At 39.3% G+C, this 22,039-nt stretch overlaps 1 protein-coding gene across 2 annotated transcripts in view; it reads right to left on the bottom strand.

The window, feature by feature from the left end:
- Positions 1–5,497: 5,497 nt before the first annotated feature.
- IFIH1 (interferon induced with helicase C domain 1) overlaps positions 5,498–22,039 on the bottom strand; it is a 34,355-nt gene continuing 17,813 nt past the window's right edge. For both annotated transcript variants that reach the window (XM_068407316.1, XM_068407317.1), the window contains 10 exons: positions 15,882–16,099; positions 14,214–14,330; positions 13,600–13,723; positions 13,271–13,510; positions 11,002–11,258; positions 9,375–9,524; positions 8,520–8,681; positions 7,998–8,188; positions 6,472–6,565; positions 5,498–6,367 (listed from right to left, as the gene is read on the bottom strand). In XM_068407316.1, the coding sequence (XP_068263417.1) occupies positions 6,185–6,367; positions 6,472–6,565; positions 7,998–8,188; positions 8,520–8,681; positions 9,375–9,524; positions 11,002–11,258; positions 13,271–13,510; positions 13,600–13,723; positions 14,214–14,330; positions 15,882–16,099 (1,736 nt within the window). In that variant the 3' untranslated portion in view covers positions 5,498–6,184. The remainder of the gene's footprint in view (positions 6,368–6,471; positions 6,566–7,997; positions 8,189–8,519; positions 8,682–9,374; positions 9,525–11,001; positions 11,259–13,270; positions 13,511–13,599; positions 13,724–14,213; positions 14,331–15,881; positions 16,100–22,039) is intronic.

The following is a 22,039-nucleotide window of genomic DNA, read 5'->3' as shown; positions in this document are numbered from 1 at the left end:
TGGATCTAGGAGAGGAGTTTGAAAAGGCAGTGTCTGTTTTCACAGTTGGAGGCCAAACCTCTGGCAGACTTTTTTTTCCTACATACTTTTGAAAACTGTGCCAAATTTCAAAGGGTTTCCATAAAATTAGAAACAGGCTTTCAGGGAAGTTCTTGAACCAGAAATGGACAGTGGGTGGCTATAGGGGTGGTGATTATATACTTCCCATCAATGTGAGCTGTAACCAACATCTGCTTACACTAACTTAAGGGTTTTATGAGTCAACAGTTACTTGATATGTACTGTTTTTCTCTAAAAAGCATCTACTGTGTATTTTGGCAATCCTCACATTCTCAGGACATAGTCATGACCTTATTTCTACTCTCTACAGAGAAATAAAAAGAAAATCCAATAGCTTTATTGTTTATATATAATTCATGTATATTTACTTTCTGAAATAATAAACGATGGTGTAAGAATGCAAAACAAGAAGCAGAAACATATATCGTTTAATGTCCTCCACATGTGAGGAGAATTACTTTTTCTCTCAGAAAACTATAAACTTCTGTAGGCTATGTAACAGAGCTTAGGGAAGTAAGTATCTACTGGCCTAGTGCAAATTCTGAAATAGTGCTTAAACCACCAATTGCACATATTTTATTTAGCACACTGAAATGAGGTCAGCGGAAAACAGGGAAAACTCTCGAGACCGCAGTGTCGTTACATAAGAGATCCCTCAGCAGAGAGAAAAAACGCTCGAAAAGGGAAGTAAAAGTATGACGTGCTCATCAGGCCGACTTTACCCAAGTATTGTTACTACTCGTCTGCCTCAGAGCCGGTCTTGGGAGTGCTGGGGACAGGGGGGAACGCGCGGGCATACCGCGCCCTGCTCGTTCCTTTCAGGCGGGTCTCCACAGCGGCCCTGGGCGCTACGGCGGGGCGGGACCGTGACGGGCGGGCTGAGGCCGGAGCGGGAGCGGGGGGGGGAAAAACGGCCGGAGGGAAACAGGCACGCTGCCCCCTAGCGGCCGCGCGCCCCGTGGCGGCGCAATCTGGGCTGAAAAGAGACAGAAACGTTGCAATGAGGCATCATTTTCTGGGCTGGTAGCGCCCTTTGGCCTGGGCCTGCACAGCCCGGTATCCCGCAGGGACCCGGGTCCCTCAGGAGCGCTTCGTGCTGTTGCCTCCTTTCTTCACTGCTCGTTGCTCTTTCCCAGGAGGAGGAGGGAGGAAAAAAAAAAAGGGCAGTCTCACACCCTTTATGCTATTAATCCACGCAGTCTGCTGGGAGCAAACACCAACCGCAGACCTGCGCAGGGTGCTCTGCCCTGCAGCCGTGGGTTCAGCCTCTGTGTTATGTACAGAAAGGCACCAGGGCTGGCAGCAGCTGAACTGAGCTACAGAACAAAGCCTATCACCCGCTTACTGCCTGTAGCTTCCCAGACATTTCACCTGGTGCCCACGCCAGAGGAGACGGCAGTGCCTGGCACGGGTGGTGAGCCTTCCCCAGTTCAGCCTCTATTGCCTCCTCAGGGCGGCCAGGCCCAGCCACAGGCCCAGGCCCAGCTCAGCTTCCTTCTTGCTGCCGCCTCAGCCCATGTGGTAAACGGCAACTGCCAAAGGCGGCCACAAACCGACAAGAGTATTCACTAGGTTTGACATGAAACTTAACAGAGTGGTGACTGGAAGTCGCAGGTTAGGCTCAGGCGTTGTTAATTTCGCATGTGGAGTCAGCTGAATCACCTCATCTTTCTCCCTGCACCAGTCTCGTATTTCTCTCTTGAGCTTAACACCAGAAAGGGAAAAATAAGAGGGTGAGGAAAGGAATCCAGAATGATGGTGCCTCTATGTGGAAGTCAGGCACAAGGACTATGGTTTTTCAGAGGAGGTTAACAAGGACTGGGTACCCAAATCTTACTGAAATTCAGTAGGGGCTGGGTGCATCATCCCCTCTGGCTTGTTTGAAAATTGAAAATGTAGTAGATAAGATAGGTTTCCTGTCACACCAAACTGTCCAGCAGAACTTGGGCTAATGTTTTACAGAAAAAAACCCCTCTATGTATTAACATAGATGGTAGTCATTACCATCTTATCCTAAAAGTATCAGCTGGAATTTGAACCCTAACCATTAAAGCAGCCTTAGTGAGGCAGCAGCTGATCTGGGCAGTGTTTTGGCAACGTTCCTTACATTAGTCCTGGCAGGGGGGACTTTTGAAAAGAAATTAATTGTCTGGAAAAAACTGTGATATGAAACATGCCTTATTTTCCCATAAACTCAGTCCCCCTCTCTCCCCAGTTCTTGCACAACAGTAAAGTACAAGTTATACAAGATAAAGTTTCTGAATAAGATCCATCCTGTTGACATAAGCCATGCAGGAAAAAAAGGCTGAGAAGGCTAAAATACATTGTTCCTCATACACTGTATATTGAAGGGCAGAACTGAGCTCAAAAACAATAGAGTTTCCTAACAAGATAAAACCGCAGCTACTCAAAATTTCCACAACAGAAAAGGATTGTGACAAAAGAATTTTTTCCCCATGTAACTCATGCTGCTTATTCATATTTCCAAACTGTTCCGTATTTCTTAGCATTCTGTGGTTAATGCCATATGTATTTTCAATAACGCAGTTCAGAGAAATCCTTTTTTTTCCTACCAACATTGGTTATTTCTGACAACCAGAATATCACAAAATTGCAAATGCAGATTTTGATCAGGCTAGTTTTCATTTCCAAATATGCAGCTTCCTCTAATGAATGCATATTTAGAGAATGCCTCAAAGGAAATGATTCAAACTCACATGATCTGACAGACCTTGCGAAATGACTATATGCTGCCTACTATGTATTTTTCTAATTTGTAAGTCTAATTATTTAGGCATGTGCTATAGTAAGATTCACAAAAGCTGCAGCATTAGAAGCAAAACAAAATTTACCTGGCAGAGAATGACACTTACAAGCTTTGTAGATCTATTGCTCCTAACACATGAACTCCCTTCTCCGGACTGTTTACAAGCTTTGTAGATCTATTGCTCCTAACACATGAACTCCCTTCTCCGGACTGTTTATACTAGTACCAGTGAAGAAGCAAACAGCAATTCTTTCAACAGTCAAAGCTCTTCCTAACTTCTGCAACATCAGGACCCCATAATGTAAGACAGAAATAAAGTGTAAGTAAGCTAGAAAGAGGGTGAATCTGTTGGAGAAATGGACAAATTATGGAACAGAAAACATATTCAGTTTGTGCAGCAACTATCCAACTAGTTACGCAACTACTCTGAGGTCACTAAAGTATTTACATTTCCCTGATGAGGAAATGCAATTTACAGATGTAGGTTGTCCATGACATCAGACCAAAAGTAGACAGAATAATGAAAATGCAACTAAAGCTGAACCAGTTCTTAAGTAGCCACACACACAGCTAGACAAATCCCCAGTGACTAATAGTTGTTCTTTCCACATTTGTGAACAAATAGAAGTTTTAAGTAGAAAATACAATCAGGATTTGTCACACTCCCTGGAGGACTTTGGGTCCATAAAGGCAATAAATGCAGAAGTAACTAGCAGATAAAATATGGCAATTTAGCTTGTTTTTTACAACTTCACACTTCCTGGATGAACAATATAGATATGTTTTACAACCCCATCCAGAGACAATAACTTGAAGTAGAAATTCCTTATCCTACATGCCGTAGGATTTGAGGTTCGTTATGCATTATACTGAAGTGAGACTGTGCAAACACTCTTAAAGCTTTGGTGAGAACGTGGCTGAGTCACGCTAGGAACTGGGAGTATAACAGCAGCACACAGGTGAGCTACAAGAAGTCTAGGCATGTTTGTGATACAGCCCTATTGAACTCAACTATAAAACAAACAAATCCAGCTGCATATGCTCTTTTTGCTTCAATAAAGGGAAGTATCAAAAGCTCAGATTTCAGAAAATCTACTCAGCATGGAAAACTATTTGACTGAGGACCCAGCAGCAATCTATGTAATCATATCTTTTTATGAGGGTTTTACACTTCTTTAAAGTACTGAATAAATTACTTCAGACACTTGAAAATGCTATGTATGGTGTATTATGTTACATTTATGTAACTGTAACAACTCATTAATACAGAAATCCAGAGATGATCTGGATGATGATTATTTACCAAGAAAGACTATTCTAATAATTAATTTTTAGTATATTTCATAGCATCTCATCAGATACTGAGCACATGAACAACATACATCTTAAATTACAATCTTAAATTACAATCATATGTGATCTATCAATCTCCAACATTTTTAAATAGTCAGATTCTCAGATCAATGTGTAAAAAGTGTAAAATTTGTCCTGCACTTAATGCTCAATCAGTAGATTCTAGAAGCAGCCAAAAGCCTCAGTGTTCAGCAAAGTACTACAAGAAAGAGAATAACTTAAAGAGTTTCTAAAAACAGTAGATGAAGGAAATGGTTTAATTTTTTTTAACTAATGAAGTATGTAATGCTGAATAAAGAAATTGGTGATTTCACATTTGTTCTGCCCTGCACAATACATAAAGGTAAGAATAGCATTATATAGAGATATACAAAAATATAAAACACATACACTACAAACCATTTATACTCTCTATCTCCCACTGGCCTTTCCTGTTTTAGTTGTATCATTCAAAAATACATGTGGAATTGCTGTGTCTTGAAACATCTTTGCATATATAATCTCTTAACTCTCAATATGCCTATTTTTTTTTCTTACAGCCCTAAGGTAGTAGTTTATTGGTATAAATTGCTGTTGTGGAATAATTTCAACCTATAAATAAACCACAATTTCTGTAGTTTAAGCACATTCTAATCTACAAAACTGCTGTAATGAAAACTCACCAGTGTGCATATTTATTTCACAATGCCATAATTTGTTTCTAAGTAGCTAATCATAAATGGCCTGTATCAGTTTGGTGATACCTGAAATGTGCTGCTCTTCTCAGTCAGAAATTAGATTTTTTTCCCCTCCCCCTGAAGCAAGGCCAGAAATATGAAAAAAAAACCCAAAACTGGTCCTGATGCGAACCTGAAATCAAATCTGATTTTAAAAAATGTGCACAGTATTTATATTGCTTTTTAAAATGTAGAGCAATTACAGATCTAGCCATAAAGAGATTCTTTTTTGCTGGGATATACTTTTCAGCTATGTTGTAACTTAGAAATTTTACGTGGGGCTACTTAAGTGTTTACATGTCCATGCCAGTAAACATACCACTTTATCCTGAATTTGCAAAGCTGACTGTTATAACAACAAATAGACCTTCTTTCCACTCTCCAATATCTTACTTGCAAATAGGGGGGGGGAAATCTGTCAATGAGATAAATATGGAGACACATTATGCTATTTTTACAGTCAGAATACCACTATCCTTTAAAATTCTAGGGTGAAACCGTGGTATTATTACTGTCAAAATACTTACAGTGAAAGAGAATAAACAGTATCACAGTTGGTAAATTATTACAGTAATTTATTGAAAAAAAGACATACCTTATTATATAGCCAGTTTAACAATCCTATGAAACTAACACACCGAAAGACACTTGGCATTGTGCTTCTTGGACATTAAAATAATAAATTTCAAGTCAGTTTAAGGGCTTGATTTTGTGAAATGTCTTTTAATGGAAACATAATTTTAGCCTGTCAAAATGTATGAGCTTACATCTAATAATAAGAGGGGAAGAACTCAGTCATGAAAACAAACAACAATTCAGAGATAACACTCAGCTAATCAGTTCTCTTTCCATGGCTCCTCTTTTAAGACACTTATCTTCAAAAGGGTTCTAGCAGGAAGAAAACCAGAAAATAATCACCATAGCAAGTCTCAGGATATCTGTCCTGTGTTCTGTGCTTGACGACAGGTCACCTAACACACTTTTGACAGTGTTATCACTCCATGATGGACTGTAGTGAGCAGAGACAGGAATTTGTTCCATGGATACGTGACTGCAATTTATTTGATCGTCTTCTTTGTCCCTGAGTACCCCTGCAAATCTGAGTGCAGACAGCAGCCATGTGACTTTGTCCTTCTCCTTCCTTGGGTTTTTTTCCTCTTCAAAATAGTTTCCTCATGCCCAGCAGCTTTCACAGTGTTTATGATGTAGCACTCTCTATGGGACTCAGGAGCTTCTAATCAGCAGTAAGAGAAAAGTTGAAAAGGGCTTTTATTTTCATTTTGAGTCTTTAATCTTCATCACTTGAAGGACAATGAGCTGCATAATCAAAACTAGGGAACCTGACGGGCAGTTCTCCCCATTTCTTAAAAATTTGCTTTGTTGTTTTCTTGTCTTCAAACACTACCACAAAATTTCTAATCTTTAGACAAGGCAGATCAAGACCTCGGTGAACCATCATATTTCCCCAAGCCTGCAAGTACAAGGAAATTACATTTCAGATAAAATAGATAAGATCATGAGACAGAAATAAATACAGACAACAACATAAAAGTATGAAAGTAAGTTGTTCCTCACTTGTCCACAATCTTTACATATAATTTCCCCATTAGTCTGGTAATCAGCATGCTTATCTTGCAGTGTCTTGTTTTCTCTTGTATGATAAAGACTTCTGAAAAACAGTCAGAAAGTGTGCATCAGAATACACTGGTCATTCAATGCTACATATAGCCTTAAACACACATAGACTACAATTGCTAAAGTCAGATATGAAACCTAAAAGGTCATAAACTCTCTGACTGTTGTGCATATTCAGGAGCTGGAGAACATGCAAGGTCATATTTCATGCTCCTAAGTAATGGCAAAATGCAACTGTACTCCATGCTCCTTTCATAGCATTTCAGGAGCTGCATCCTCCCTGGCACATCTTAGAGTAGGAGCAGCAGGCTCTCCATTATAATAGGGGATAGATCTAGCTTGTTTTTTTTCAGGTGCCATGGAGCTGTCAAAGAAGTGATACCTGAAAGCTAGAGGTATTTTTTTTTATTCCCTGTAGTCCAACCTTACCCCTTAACAGAATCATTTGGCTTTGACTATCCAGAGCTGCAGAATATGTGCACATACTTATATTATTTAGTTTAGGGAGTACTTGATCTCGAGGGTTACTGTTAGCCTGTGCTGAGGGGTTATAAGAATTATTACCCTGTAGTTTGAATTGACTGATAACATTATACTGACAAGACAATTTCACAGTAAAAGCAGATTAATGTTTAGGGCTGCAGCTCAATTTTATTTTTTTCAACATATGGGTACTAATTTCTCATTAACTCTTCAAAAAGTCTGTACAAACTATACCAAAGATATATCTCAAAAAAACAAGAACTTCGGAGGACAGGAACTTGGTTGGATGGTGCCTGCCGTATAATTAGCAAAGCATGATCTGTAATGTACAATACCCATAACAAATTTACTGTAGTAAGCAAATGCAAGTTGAATTAAAACATTTTCTTGGTGTCTTAATTCCCCTTATGAGTGGGAAGAGAAATTCACCTCCTGCCATCATGGCACTGAAAAGTTAAACACAGTTTAACATAAATGTTTACCAAATTAGATGGCATCTCTTGCAATGGAGATAAGAAGGAGCAAGAACACTTGGAGAACAAAAAGGGGTGTGTCACCAGTATGAACATCCTCTAAATATACCATTGTCAATGCACAGCTTATGGCCAATATGTTGTTTGAGTAAAACTTTTATCTGGGGTCTGTTACTGGTATAAGTATGCAGATAACTGGTATTCATCTTTGGTTACATTTACACTGTGGAATATGTACCATATTATATAATAAGTGACCAAGCTAATATTACCACAGGACCTGTATCTTTTTCCAAAGTTTCACACTCTAGTCATCTTGAAATCAGGGGTAAGAACAAACATTTCCTTCAGACTCACTAACTGTTAACTCCATAGAGCCTAGGACTTGAAAATATTGGAATAATCTTTTTTTCCCTCTCAGGACCTAGAGGGTTACAGGCCCTGTACAGCCCTGCTGAAAAGAAAATCTCTTTCTGCCTGAAAGAGATAAAGTAGTTCATAAACACTTACTGGAAATCTTTTTTCACACTGACATGATGCATGTTTTCAATAACTTGTATATCTTCTCCAGAACATATCAGCTTGTGGCAATTTTTGCATAGGAATGTTATTAGGCAAGGATTTTTCTTGTATGTCTTGCGCTGATCTCTCTTTGCCTTCATTTGTTTTTCCACTATACTTTGCAACTGGAAATTCTGAATCTAGAAATAGATCAGTAAGAGCACTGTAACATTCTGGTGGAATGGCAGTAATAGTTTTCTTTTTGGTTATTTTACTGAGTTCACTGACAACATGACTTCTAGTCAATTTTCCCAACTTGTGTTTTTCCCCCCTTACCAATAGAAAAGCAGACTTTTCTAAAGGCCCAGAAGAGAGGTTATAAAACAAATATTGGCAGAAGGATTCAAGGCTATATGTAGTAACTAATATTATTTTAAGTTTTCCTCCCCTAAGTAGATTTCAAATAGAAAGTATTTCTTAAAATATAAATCAGTCTTCTTTAAAGGGAAAGTGTAGAGTTGCAGTAAATACCTTATTTAAATACTCTTCCTGTGGCATCTTCTGGACACGCTGAATGGCCTTATACATCATTTTCTCACGGAAAATATTAACATCTTCACGTTCAACAGCTCCTGAGCCACTCGAAGCCACAAGTGCATAGGTGCTCTCATCAGCTCGAGCTCGACCACGAGCCTACAATTTGCAAGGAATACAACATAAACAGCACAACGTTCCCTACAACACCACACAACATTTTTTCCTAGTTTGGTAATGGAAGACATGTACTGTTCCTTATACAGTGTCCCCACAGAGCATTTTTTTCCACTTAACTCAGACAGATAAAGAATCTGAATAACACAGATAAAGAATCTGTTTCTGCATTATAATCAAAGATACCTGTGAAAATAGTACTCAGGAGATTTGTGATTAGCACATTTTGCAAAGCAGAAACTGTATTTTGTCACCAAAAAATAAGCATGCATTTAAATATTAAATATATAAATATTTGCATTCACAAATTAAGTGAGAACATGGACAAGCTGGTATTCTGATATGCAATTATCTCTTTTTAGCTGTCGGTGGTCCAAATGTCTTTTGTATCAACTAGTCTGCTGATTATATTCTCCTACCTTTTCTATTCAAAGAGCTTACTGTTTGTGTAGGGCTTCAAATGGACGTTACACCATTACACATGGAGGCAAATTTTATATTGCATGCAAACTGAGGATGGCAACTGGAAATGAACCTTGTTGCAAGAACATTTTCTCTTTCAGCATGCAAGTATTTCAAAATTACCGCCAAACCCCAGGTATATGATTCACTATTTGCATATTCCAAACAGAAAAGCACTTTTAAAAATAAGTTACGTATGCAGTAAACTCATACCTGCACCATAGCAATTTCATTGGTGACGAGGCCATAGCGAATAACAATGTTACACTCTTTGATGTCTAGGCCTTCCTCAGCTACAGTAGTAGCAATAAGTAAATTTACATTTCCACCTCTGAATTTATCAATAACTTCTCTTTGCTCATTCTGTAAATGAAAAAAAAAAAAAATCAGTACATTAACTTTCAGTATTAGTTTCTGTCCTCAGTTTCTTCTAATTAAGAGGTTTAAGGAATTATAGTCCAATCATTTCAGAGTGGAGTGCCAAACATTAAGTGGCTTCAACAACTGCATTTAAGCGTCTTTCAAGATCACAAACAAGGAGTTCCTATTGAATATAATAGGTGTTCAGCACCTTTTTTGAGGGAGGAGGGAGCAAAGGCCAATCTTTTTAAGGTAACTGAGCTTGGAACTTTGTAGCCCATTTCACGGGCGCTAGGAGTTTTGATAATATAGTTGTTCTGTCATCTTCAAATTCTTTAAGTAGTTATTCAGAGGTTCTGGATTTCTACCACTTCAGTAATTTCAGCTTAAAGTACAGACTCCGCACTTCCAAGTCAAGTTCCAAAGCACTTAAAATTCCCCATAATAAATGGGGACCATAAATTTGGTGATCTGGGGAGCACCAAAAAGCACAGCAATGATAGACTTAAAAAATAAAGCACTTAAAACATGGACTTCTGAATTAGCTGGATATTTCGAACAAGCTTGAGCAGAAGGACAGAAACTTCGTTATTTGCTATATTCAGTTTCAAAATGTAGAGGCTATTGTTTTGTTTGTGCAATGTGGTGCACAGATTAAATGCCAAATTTTCATAGAAAACAAGCAACTTTTTGAGAGAACAATTCCTAACTTTTTTTTTGAAACTGAGAGCAGCTGAAGGAAATGGACTCTGCCCAGCGTAAACCACACCATTTTTGTTTAAATGCTGAAGTGACAATTTTATGAGGAGTAAAAAGCAGAATAGAACAGAGGTTTTAGGATACTGAAGTACTTTGTTTTGAAAATGTTTAATTTGGAGGTATAAATCATCAGAGAGATGTTGTGTATTAAGTCAACACAATGGTATGAGATGGATTGTTGAGTGACCCATTGTGAAATTTTCATTGTGAATTTTGGCAAATTCTCTTTCAATGATTATACGTCAGTGTGAAGCTTGCACAGAAGTTGGTATCAGTTGATTAAGCAATGATATCGGAAAAAGACAGGCATAATCAACATTGTAATTTTATTTTTCAATTCAGCAACTAAAATATAATTTGAATTACTGTTGTCCTGATATGTATAAACTCATTTAACTATCGCATTTTTGCTATTGGCATTTTGTTTACTTTTTCTTCCTACGCCTCACTACAACTTGTGTCCCTTTTGACTATATACTCCTCTAGGAAATGGCTGCCTGTTACTCCTATTGCCATCGAATCCAAACCCAAAAAAGCTTGTTTCCTGTGAAAATAAAATTATTCTGACACTGTTATTCACCTATCCCGCAGCTTATGAAGGTAAGTTGCTGGCAAGTATGAAATCAGAACTCTGGGCTCCAAACTTCAGTCTGTCGTTCTAGTACTAAACCAAAGTGTTTTCTCAAATCATGTACAAGATTTTAATGCTGTAGTTCTGTACCTGAGTCATGGGTTTAATTTCACTGTTATGTCCAGCACCAATAAGATAATGGGCCTTAATTCCCACTTCTTCAAATTTCGGGTTGTCCTTAATCCACTGGAATAGAGCAAAGGCACTTAGCCGAGTCTTTGTGAAAATAATTCCTCTAGGTTCCTCAGTCTTCGTGAACTCCTCCATTAAGGTATTTCGCAACTTTATTAGCTTCTCATTTTCATATTCTGGCTTTCTAGCCAACTCTTTCAGCTGTTTCTTTTTTGCTTTAAAAATAGCAGATGTAAATTAAGAAAAAGTAACCATGTAAAATAACAGCTGTAGAAAAAAAACAAAGAGCAGCTTTCTATATAATTCTCCCAGCAAGGCTAATTCACATCCAGTTTGAAAAGCTGTGGCATACCCATTATTTTTCAAGTGAGTTTACATTCATTAAAAACACACTAATCAATCAAAATAAATCACCATTATATGCTTTGCCTATATTTCATGGTGAGAATAAGCAAAAGAAAAAAACTCTACACACTAGAAGTGGTACAGAGTTAAATGCACTGTATTAAAGAGCTAAATCACAGCTTATAATATTTGCAAAACAGTTTTAAAATAACGGAAAAAGTCTTACAAGAAGAAACAGATTAATATGCATAGCCCTCTGAGCAGATAATGTTTTTTTAAATATGGACACAAATTGTCCTTGGGATATTCACTAAAGTAGGAATCTTCACTAGAAACATGCAATGTAATAGACACCAGGATGGGTGCATTGTTATCGTTGCAGCTTTTAAAGACATTTCCGTGTCTTTAAAAATGAATGTGAAATGTTAAATGAATGACTCTCTGACAGGCACTATTGATCATGATCAGGGAGGATTCCTCATGTGTTTTAATTTTTTAAAAAAACTTCTAATATTTAAAAGCCTATGTCACTGTCAGATGATCATTCAAACACAATAATAACACTTTAAGGTGGGGACCTTGTGTGTTAAGATATTAGCGTCACTCTGATGTCATCACCCCATGCAGATTATTGCACTGCACTTCATCCAATGCAATTGTAGTCAACGTATCACAAACTACTACACCACTGAGGCAGTGGCTTTCTGGCTAGTCTTATTCATATTTTAGAAAGTAATCAAACATATACAAATACATACAAAAAGTACGTAGATGTAACAAACTCCCACAATTTTCCCCCTCAGTTAAACCTACAGTAAGGGCTGCAGTGAGTTTATCGCCCAAAGATGAACTCTGCTTTTAAAAGTTTGAAAGAGAAATTTTAGATTTTCTTCCATTAATCCTGGCACCTTTAGTGGTAAAATCAAAATAAATTGAACTTTGTTTACCTGTGGAAATGAAAGCAATCTAGACAACTCAGTTTCATTTTTTAGTTAGTTTAACTTTTTGTTCTCAGCAACAGCTCAATACTGAAATTCTAAATAAGGGGGCATAAAGACAAGTATGAGGAGTCATTAAAAAGCACAATGACATAATCTAAGCTAATCTATTTTTCTAAAAGGTTTTCAACACTGCCTGAATTTCTTAACGATGGCATTCTAAATTTGCAGTTCATAGGATACATGAAGTTGGAATACATGCTGCAGTAAAATCTATTTTCTTTTGCACTGCCCAGCAGCCATAGGCAATGGGAGCAAACTTGTCTACCTCTTCCTCATTGTAAAGGCAGTAAGGGAAAAAATGATTAGTGTGTCAAGGACTGAACGAATCCTAGTTCCAACGTGAATGATCTGAAAAAAAGGCAACTAACTTTGGTCTTTGCAATTTAATCCTCTGTTTAATTCTCTCACTAATTGTTCTTTACCTGAAACTTACTCAGTCATCACTCCCATCTCTTAGTATATAGGCAAACTTTGGTAGAAAGGGCTGGTTAAAAACACGTAACTTCATTACTTTTGTATTCCATTTACTCAACTTTTTGCCCCTCAAGAGCGTCTACTGGAATACACATTCTATGTATCTATCAGAGTGTTCTCAGGGACACTTCACTGGAGAAAAGCAGAGAACAGTTTTTACTTACTGTCAGCAAAAAGAAAGTGCCCTTGGGCCAAAGCTGAAGAACTTCTACTACATGCTGGGACATGATCACACTATGATGTTGTTTAATGTACTCTATACTGTATGAACTGGGACATTGAGATAATGTCATAATAAACAACATGGCAATCTCTAGGATGTCATAATTAATGGGCCCATGCAAATCATGTTAGTGCATAATCTATGGATTTCAAATATTAAATATCACAATGTATTTCAAACTTACCATGAAATAAACCTATTAGAAATTCATCTGTTTCATCCTGTTTTGATACTGCTGGTTCATCATCATCATCATCATCATCATCACTCCTTACTGTCTTCTTACTTTTCTCCTCCTTGTAAAAGTTGTTTAGGTGATTGTACGCATCCACCATTCGGATGGTGTCATTTATCTGGAGAGCATCATTGTATTTCTTCAGGTGTTCTGCACAGACACGTTCCTTGCGTTTTTCTTCTTTTGCAGCTAAAAGTGAACAAAAAATATAAAAACATGCCTGTGTATAGAATGACCCAAAGAAATCCAAAGCTGGGATATTTTTGTTATGCAGTTACCTTTTTTCTCTTCTCTAATCACCCACTGTTCATATGGCTGAGTTCCAAACTCAGATTTTGGATGGAGCTGGCAATAGTTTTGAATGTCTGTCATGATCTCAGTAATTCTCTCTCTAAATGGATCCTAGAAATAAATTGATTACCAAAGTAAGTAAGCATCTTCTGGCAATAAAAGCATCGGCTACTACCACATTGAGTAATTTTTTAAAACATTAAACCTTAAATTAAAAAACAAGTAAGGTTGCTAAGTGCATTTAGAGTTATGGAAATAAATAGTTCAGAATATTACAAAAATTACCCTGTGAAATAACATATTTTTTTAGTGAATATCATATCATTCCAATACAAACATTTCAACTATGGTTCAGAAGGTCTTTTGACCAGATATAATTCAAAAATATAACTCATGTAAGTAAAAATTTAGTTCAAATTGACTTTACTGATACTTTTCCATACAGAAGAAAGCAGCAGATAAATACACACATATTCAAATTAGCACCATGGATCACAATAAATCTATAGAAAAAGAGCATTAGCCAAAAGTTTTTGATACCATACAACACACTTCTAAAGGGCAATATAACTTTAACACTGATTTGTTTGAAAAAACATACCCTTCTTTTGTCATCTGCAATCACAGTCTTCTTATATGGTTCCTTCACCTGATTCTTCAGCTGGGAGGCGTGCTCTTCAACAGTCATGATTCTACATGCATCAAGATTGGCACAGATCTGGGAGAAAACACAATGTTATTTCTTTTAACCTTTAATGAGTTATTCCACGTGAAAACTGATTCACTGCAACTGAGCTTCTCATTTAGATATTGGGTTTTATATAACTTTATTGTTTTCTTACAAAAATTGGATATAGACACTATTGGCACAAGAAAGGCCAAGTCTTTGAAAAGCATTTGAGATAAGCTGAATAAGTTACTTTTTAGGCCAGAAGTGATCCTTGCACACAGGAAAAAAATTGTAGATCAGGGTGCAAAACAGGTATTTTGAAAAGGAAAATATACCATCAATACTTTGGAAGAATAGATTTTGGAGCACAAAACAAATAAACAAAAACAATGGTGAAATAGAAAAAAAGGAAATAAATGTTAGCGAGTAATTGTAAAAGTAAGAGCTGGTCATGAAAGTAGAAAATAACTTGAAATTATCTTTCTTGGAACAAAAGGAGATAGAGAAAATTTCTGTGCTAACTGCACGACTGATCCGACTTTTCTGCTTTTGATCTTTTTGGAGAAGAAAATATGTACATTTCTGTCACTAAGGCTAAAATAATAAGGGGAAACCTTAAAATTTTTATGAGCAGAGAAAATAGAAAAGGAAGTCTGGCAGGCAACATTTTTAATGTCTTCAGCATTAGTTATCTATTTGAGCTTGCATATTTGGATCACATTTCTTTAGATACAAAACCCAGCATCTTATCATTAAGATTTCAGAGCTGATAAAAAGGAATTCTCTGCTTTTTCCATTGCCAGAAAGTTTTTGTCTCAAAATATCTCGCAATTCTATCTACGTCAATATAGTATAAAAGCTTCTTGCAGGCCTCACCTGTCCAATATCACATTCTGTTCTTGTGCAATTTGCTAATCTGGAGTTTTCACCGGAGTGCTGGGCTAAATTCTACTTTTGTATTACTAATGTAAATCCATTGAATTTCAAGTAAAATAGAGGTTCTTTAGGCATAGAATTTAATCAATTATCTCCAGTCAGGTGTTTATGCAACTACACAATACTCCCCTCTCAATGAGTAACTCTAACTGCTGTAAAGAAAAACATTTGTATGCTACCTGTATCTCACAAGTGGTTTCTGCTTGTTTAAGTATTCAACTTTGTTTTTCAATTTCTTGGATCCACACAAAAGCCCAGCTTAGTCAATCTAGACATACAGATATAAAATCCTGTGATCTCTCTAGGATGTAGGAATACAAAGTAAATTCTAATTCATCAATGGAAAAATAACATTTTTATTAACTATAAAACTTCACTATTTTGTGGATTTCTTGCCTCTGATCTTGAGAATTTTTTCAGGTGAGGCAATCTTTTTACTTCCCTTTTCAGTAACCCTCCTTCCCTGTAAAGTAACCTTTATTTGTACATGGATTTCCATTAATTTTTAATGGGTCAATTTGCTGAATGGCTGTGAGCTGAACTCCCATGTACACATGAAAAAAAAAATCAGATTATATATTTGGAGCCTAACACTGACTTTAAAAGTTTTACTTGAACAAGACAATATCCCTTTGATGGTTTACAAGTGTGAGGGCTATTTACTTTCAGAATATGTTCTTCAGCTTTTGAGTAGGATGTTGCACCTCCTACACCAGGTGAGGCTGTAAGTCCCAGAACCTGAGGCTGTGGGATCAGTGGTTTGTTTTCTTTTGCCAGCTTCCTGTTCTTCATCTTTTCTTTCAAGTAACGTCGCATTATATTGTTGTAGACACCTTCCTTTTGAGTGTGATGACACTCATCGATAATGATGAGTGAAAAATCTGGAAAAAAAAAAAAAGAGACCCCTAAAATGATTAATTTTCTTTCAGATGTAGAATTTGTGTGACTAAGTCTTCTTACAGGTAAGGACCCTGTTGAAGAGAACTCGTCAGTTTTTTTGAGCCTTAACGTATTAGGAAATTTGTAGTGCTGGAGGAAGGCGTGGATAGAAGCTGTATATATTTAGTGGACTTTGGAATCTTTGCTGCAGTCCTGATGTGTCAAGTAGCTTTACGTTTCACGTAATGTAAAAAGCTTCTCTATTTTTGCAAAACTAATCTGATGGTACAAAGAATTTCAGAGAGATATTTTTAATAACCAGTGGTAAGAACATACCATAGTTTAACTCAAGCCTATCTTTTATATCCATAACTGTATCTGACAAACTACATACTGTTTGTTTATGAGAAGATGCATGACACGTTAGAAGCCTTTCAGACATTCTAGAAAGGCCTGCCCTGATCAAAATATGCTTCCATTTTATAGCAACACAGAGATTTCCTCCCTATTCCTGTCCAATTAAAATATTTGTATTACTTTATGGATGTCATTGGAAAGAACAGATGGTGGGAGAACTACCAATCATCTCTCTTTTGTAGTGGAGGAAGATGATGAAGATTCAGACAGGTATTATGTGCTTTTTTAGTCAGATCATATTTACATGCAACAAGTAAAGCACTACACAATAAGGGAAATTAAGAATATTTTTTGTTTGTTTTAAATTACTCACAAACATAGAAAACATCTCTTTAATCTATCTGCATATGAAGCCAGTGACATATATGTCAAGGTTCTGATTTGAAAGACTCATGAACATTTCTCTAGCAGCAAAACTGGTTTGTGGAGCTCCCACTCTTCCCCAGCTGGCCAATAACTCTCTAATTCAACATTGTTTCCTACAATTTGACAGATGTTTGTGGAAATGACTATAAAGTAGATCACTGAAATGATCAGGATTAAACTCTTTTTTTTTTCAATACAAACAATTTCCATGGTCTTGTTTACATATTGGTATGCTCAAATTGTTGCATCACTACAAATGAGTCTGCACAACTGGCAACCAAAGTTGGAAACTAAGAGAGAGCTAGAACATTCTCAGTCAGCCTTTCTGCTGGAGAAAATATCATGTAACTTCTGTCTTTGAGAACCTAAAGAAAGGTGGAGACTGAACAAGGGAAATTTTATCTAAAAGCTAAACCAAACACTACGGCTAGGAAAGCAAACTAGTGCTCCATGTCACTGGGGAAATCTGATTGTCTTCACACACGTGGTTCAGGAAGCCAGTTTGGACTGCAGTGATGTGGTTTCAAACCTAAATTTCTATTTATTTCTAAGATTTCTACATATTGCAAGACTTCAGAAGCAGTGCTGGCAGTTTCTCAGTTATTTTGCCAACATGAAATTACTCCCTTTGATTTTGACCATCATCTCTGTGATGCATATTCCTAGCATTACTCAGGAAGAACCTAACCCACCAGGAGAGATGTGCTTCTACTAAGGAAGTGATATACAACTTTTAGAAAGTTCACACAGTGACTTCAGCCCTTGGTAAAGAGGATAAACATTTGGAAAGATGCAGTTAAGAGAGCCCCTCCATTTCACTGAGGCTGGAATTCCATGTTACATGTAATGCAGACCTCTGTGGAAACACATGAAAAAAGTCTGAACAGAAATTAGGAATATAACTTATAACTTATAACTAATTTATTAATTATATTATATTTTAAAATATATATTATTATATATATTTATATATTAATATATATAATATATATAATATATTAATATATATTATTATTATATATTATTATTATATTATAATAATATTATTATATTATTATAATATTATTATATATATTATTATTAATATATATAATATATATAATATATATATTAATAATATATATTAATATATTATATAATTATATTAAATATAATTATATTATATTAATTAATAGACTTATAACTAATTGGATTGTTTATATAGGCTATGAGTTAATCAAGTCATAGCCATAAAAATGGAACTGGCTCTGTTGAGGCTTGCTTGGCTTTGGTCCAGCTGAACTTACTAGCACAGGTGTAATAGCAAGGAAACACAGACCTGTTTGCAGGACCACCTCGGTTCTGGAAAAAATATAGCTCCTTATAAAGGAAACTTTGCAAGGTGTGAAACCCATTCAAAAAAACACTTCATTACACAAGCTGGTTGGGAGACAGCCCCATTCTAATCAGGTCAGCAGTTCCTGTAGAAATGTTCAGGTGCCTCTACATGGCATTCCCAAATGATTCGGATTTGGGAAGGTTTATTAACTTAGGTGCAGTGGAAAGGAAGTAAGTATAAGAAAATCTCTGGTACTCTGCCCAGGTTAATAAAAAGGCATTCTGAAGCAGAGGAGGCAATTCTGAGGTACCCAAGTGGCTCTGCAGAAGTTAGTTTGGATCACATAGTACTCCAGTCAGCACTAGGCACTGATGGACACAGACTGGCCCCTCAGGTTTCTCTGCTGTCTCTGTAACACCCAGACAAGTACTTCTTTTATCTCAGATACATTATTTTGAATATCATAGCTCTCCCCTCAGCTACATCCTGCCCCATCTAAAAAAGTTGACTCCGTGCAGATAGAGGGAGAAGTTAACATCTCACAGAGGAGAGTCACTGCAGCCCAAATCCTGGAGCTGAAGTCATGGGCTATTCCATTATTTGTACGTCACTGGCAGATAATACCATTTCCTTTCTGATCTCCCACAGGTATCTGCCACTTTAGTATTCTGGGCAAACAATTTTACCTCATCTCATCAAAGAGCTGACAGCGGCAGCAGCAGCGACAGCCACTTGAGGTTAGTGCGGGGGCGAAGGCGACATCGGGCTTAACCGGGCGGTTTTCGTACTCTGGGCCCCCCCCCCCGAGCCCGCCCCGCGCCCGCCGCGCCCGCCCCCCCCCGCCCCGAGCATCAGCCCCGAGCTGCTTCCCCTGCTTTCCCCCCCCACCCCGGACCCGGAGGTTCCCGGCAACGAATCAGGGGAGGAGGGGGCGTAGCTGGAGGCACCGCGGGTGATTTAAATGCACCACTCCCTGTTGATTGGGTGATAAAGAGCCTCTGGGAGGACAGGGACTAGTCCCTGCTCAGAGGGGAGAGACTCAGCAGTGACTGGGTGTGTCCCAGGGCAGGGGAGGCCACAGCTGTTTGCAGCTTGTTGGGGGAGGGCGCTGACTCCCTCCCAGTGCACAAGGCGAGGAAGGTGCCAAGGAGCTGTGAACCAGGGGTGTCACCAACAGGTATTTCCCAGCTCAGTGAAAGAACAATGGTATCTACCCGGCGGAAGAAGACCAAAATGGATGTGGGAACCCAGACAGAGCTCCCACGGAAGGAGGCGATGGTGCAGGTCGCAGGCTGCAGGGAATGCTTCAGCGTCTCTGTGGTGACAGGGGGCTGTGTGCGCTGTGAGCAAGTAGATGATCCGCTCGACCGAGCGGCACAGCTGCAAAGCCAGGTTGAAAGGCTTCAAGCCGAAGTAGAAAGGCTTAGGAGCATTCGGGAGGCTGAAATGGAGATAGACTGGTGGAGCCAGGCTCTGCCTTCCCTGCAACAAAAATGGGAGCACCTGCCGGAGAGCTCCCAGGATCGAGGGACCCCTGTACTCTGCCCCTCTCAGGTGGAAAACAATAACCTAGAGGAGAACAATAACCTAGAGGAGAGGAGTGAGTGGAGGCAAGTCTATGGCCATGGCAAAAGGCGAGTGTCCTCCTTGCCTACCTTGCCTCCACAGGTGCCTCTGAGCAATAGATATGAAGCCCTAGTGGAATACAGCCGGTCCAATGGGGATGTGGTGGAGAGGCAACCTATATCAGAGGTCCCACCACAGTCAGAAAAACCTGACAGGCGTATAGCTACCTCCTCCACAAGGAAGAAGAGAAGAGTTTTAGTGGTTGGAGACTCCTTCCTAAAGGGATCTGAGGGCCCAATATGCAGAGCTGACCCCCATCACAGGGAGGTCTGCAGCCTGCCTGGGGCCCGAATCAGGGATATCACCAGGCAACTCCCCAACCTGGTGAAGGCCACAGACTACTACCCCCTGCTCATCTTCCAGACAGGTGGGGAAGAAGCTGCATCCCGTAGTCTGAGGGGGATGAAGAAAGACTACAAGGCCCTAGGACGGTTGGTGAAAGAGTCTGGGGCACAAGTTGTTTTCTCCTCCGTCCTTCCATTTTCAGGTGATGACGTGGGATGGAATAGTAGGATTCTCTCTATTAACGCCTGGCTACGAGACTGGTGCTACAGGCAGGGCTTTGGGTTCTTTGATAATGGCTGGTTCTATAAGACACCAGGCGTGACGGTAATACATGGGAAAGGTTTATGTCGTAGGGGCAAAAGGGTTCTGGGACAGGAATTAGCAGGGCTCATTCGAGAGCTTTAAACTAGATTCGAAGGGGGATGGGATAGTAGCTGGGCTTGCACCGCTGGGGCAACGCTCTAGTGTTGAGGCAGACCAGGAGGCCTCCCATCCCCCTGGGGTGAAATCGGTGTGCTCAGCTCGCTCCCTGAAATGCCTGTACACCAATGCACGCAGCATGGGGAATAAACAGGAGGAGTTAGAAATCCGTGTTCGGTCGGGGGGCTATGATCTAGTGGCAATTACAGAGACTTGGTGGGATGCCTCGCATGACTGGAATGTGGTCATGGATGGCTATGTCTTGTTCAGGAAAGACAGGCCGCTAAGGAGAGGTGGTGGAGTTGCTCTTTATGTGAGTGAGCAGCTAGAATGTATTGAGTTCTGTCCAGGGGCGGATCAGGAGCGAGTTGAGAGTTTGTGGGTGCGAATTAAGGGGCAGGCTGGCAGGGGTGATACTGTTGTGAGTGTCTATTACAGGCCACCGGATCAGGATGAGGAGGGTGATGAGGCCTTCTACAGGCAGCTGAGAGCAGTCTCGCAATTACAGGGCCTGGTTGTTGTGGGGGATTTCAACTACCCTGATATTTGCTGGGAGGCCTACTCAGCCAGCCATCCTCAGTCCAGGAGGTTCCTCCAGTGCATTGATGATAACTTTCTGATGCAAATGGTGGATGAGCCAACTAGGAGAGGAGCGCTGCTGGATCTTATCCTCACTAACAAGGAGGGTCTGGTTGAAGAGGTGAAGGTTGAGGGCAGCCTTGGTTGTAGCGACCATGAGATGGTAGAGTTCAGGATCTCATGTGGCAGGAACAGAATAGCTAGCAGAATCACAACCCTGGACTTCAGGAGGGCCAACTTTGGCCTTTTCAAGCAATTGCTAGGGGAAATCCCATGGGACAGGGTACTAGAAGGTAAGGGGGCCCAAGATAGTTGGTTAGCATTCAAGGACTGCTCCTTCTGAGCTCAAGATCAGAGCATCCCAACAAGTAGGAAGTCAAGGAAGGGTACCAGGAGACCTGCATGGTTAAACAGGGAACTGCTGGGCAAACTCAAGTGGAAGAAGAGGGTGTACAGATCATGGAAGGAGGGGCTGGCCACTTGGGAGGAATATAAGTCTGTTGTCAGAGGATGTAGGGAGGCAATTAGGAAAGCTAAGGCCTCCTTGGAATTAAACCTTGCAAGAGAGGTCAAGGACAACAGAAAGGGCTTCTTCAAATACATTGCAGGTAAAGCCAACACTAGAGGCAATGTAGGCCCACTGATGAATGAGGTGGGGGCCCTGGAGACAGAGGATAAAAAGAAGGCGGAGTTACTGAATGCTTTCTTTGCCTCTGTCTATACTGCTGGAGGCTGTCCTGAGGAGCCCTGGACCCCTGAGGCCCCAGAAGAAGTCAGGATAGAGGAGGAATCTGTCTTGGTAGATGAGGGCTGGGTCAGGGACCAATTAAGCAATCTGGACGTCCATAAATCCATGGGCCCTGATGGGATGCACCCGCGGGTGCTGAGGGAGCTGGCGGAAGTCATTGCTAGGCCACTCTCCATCATCTTT

The sequence above is a fragment of the Nyctibius grandis genome, chromosome 9 (genome assembly GCF_013368605.1).
Source record: "Nyctibius grandis isolate bNycGra1 chromosome 9, bNycGra1.pri, whole genome shotgun sequence".
NCBI classification, from domain to species: domain Eukaryota; kingdom Metazoa; phylum Chordata; class Aves; order Nyctibiiformes; family Nyctibiidae; genus Nyctibius; species Nyctibius grandis.
Note: the sequence above shows the minus strand (reverse complement) of the source record. Positions and strands in the feature narration are given on the sequence as shown.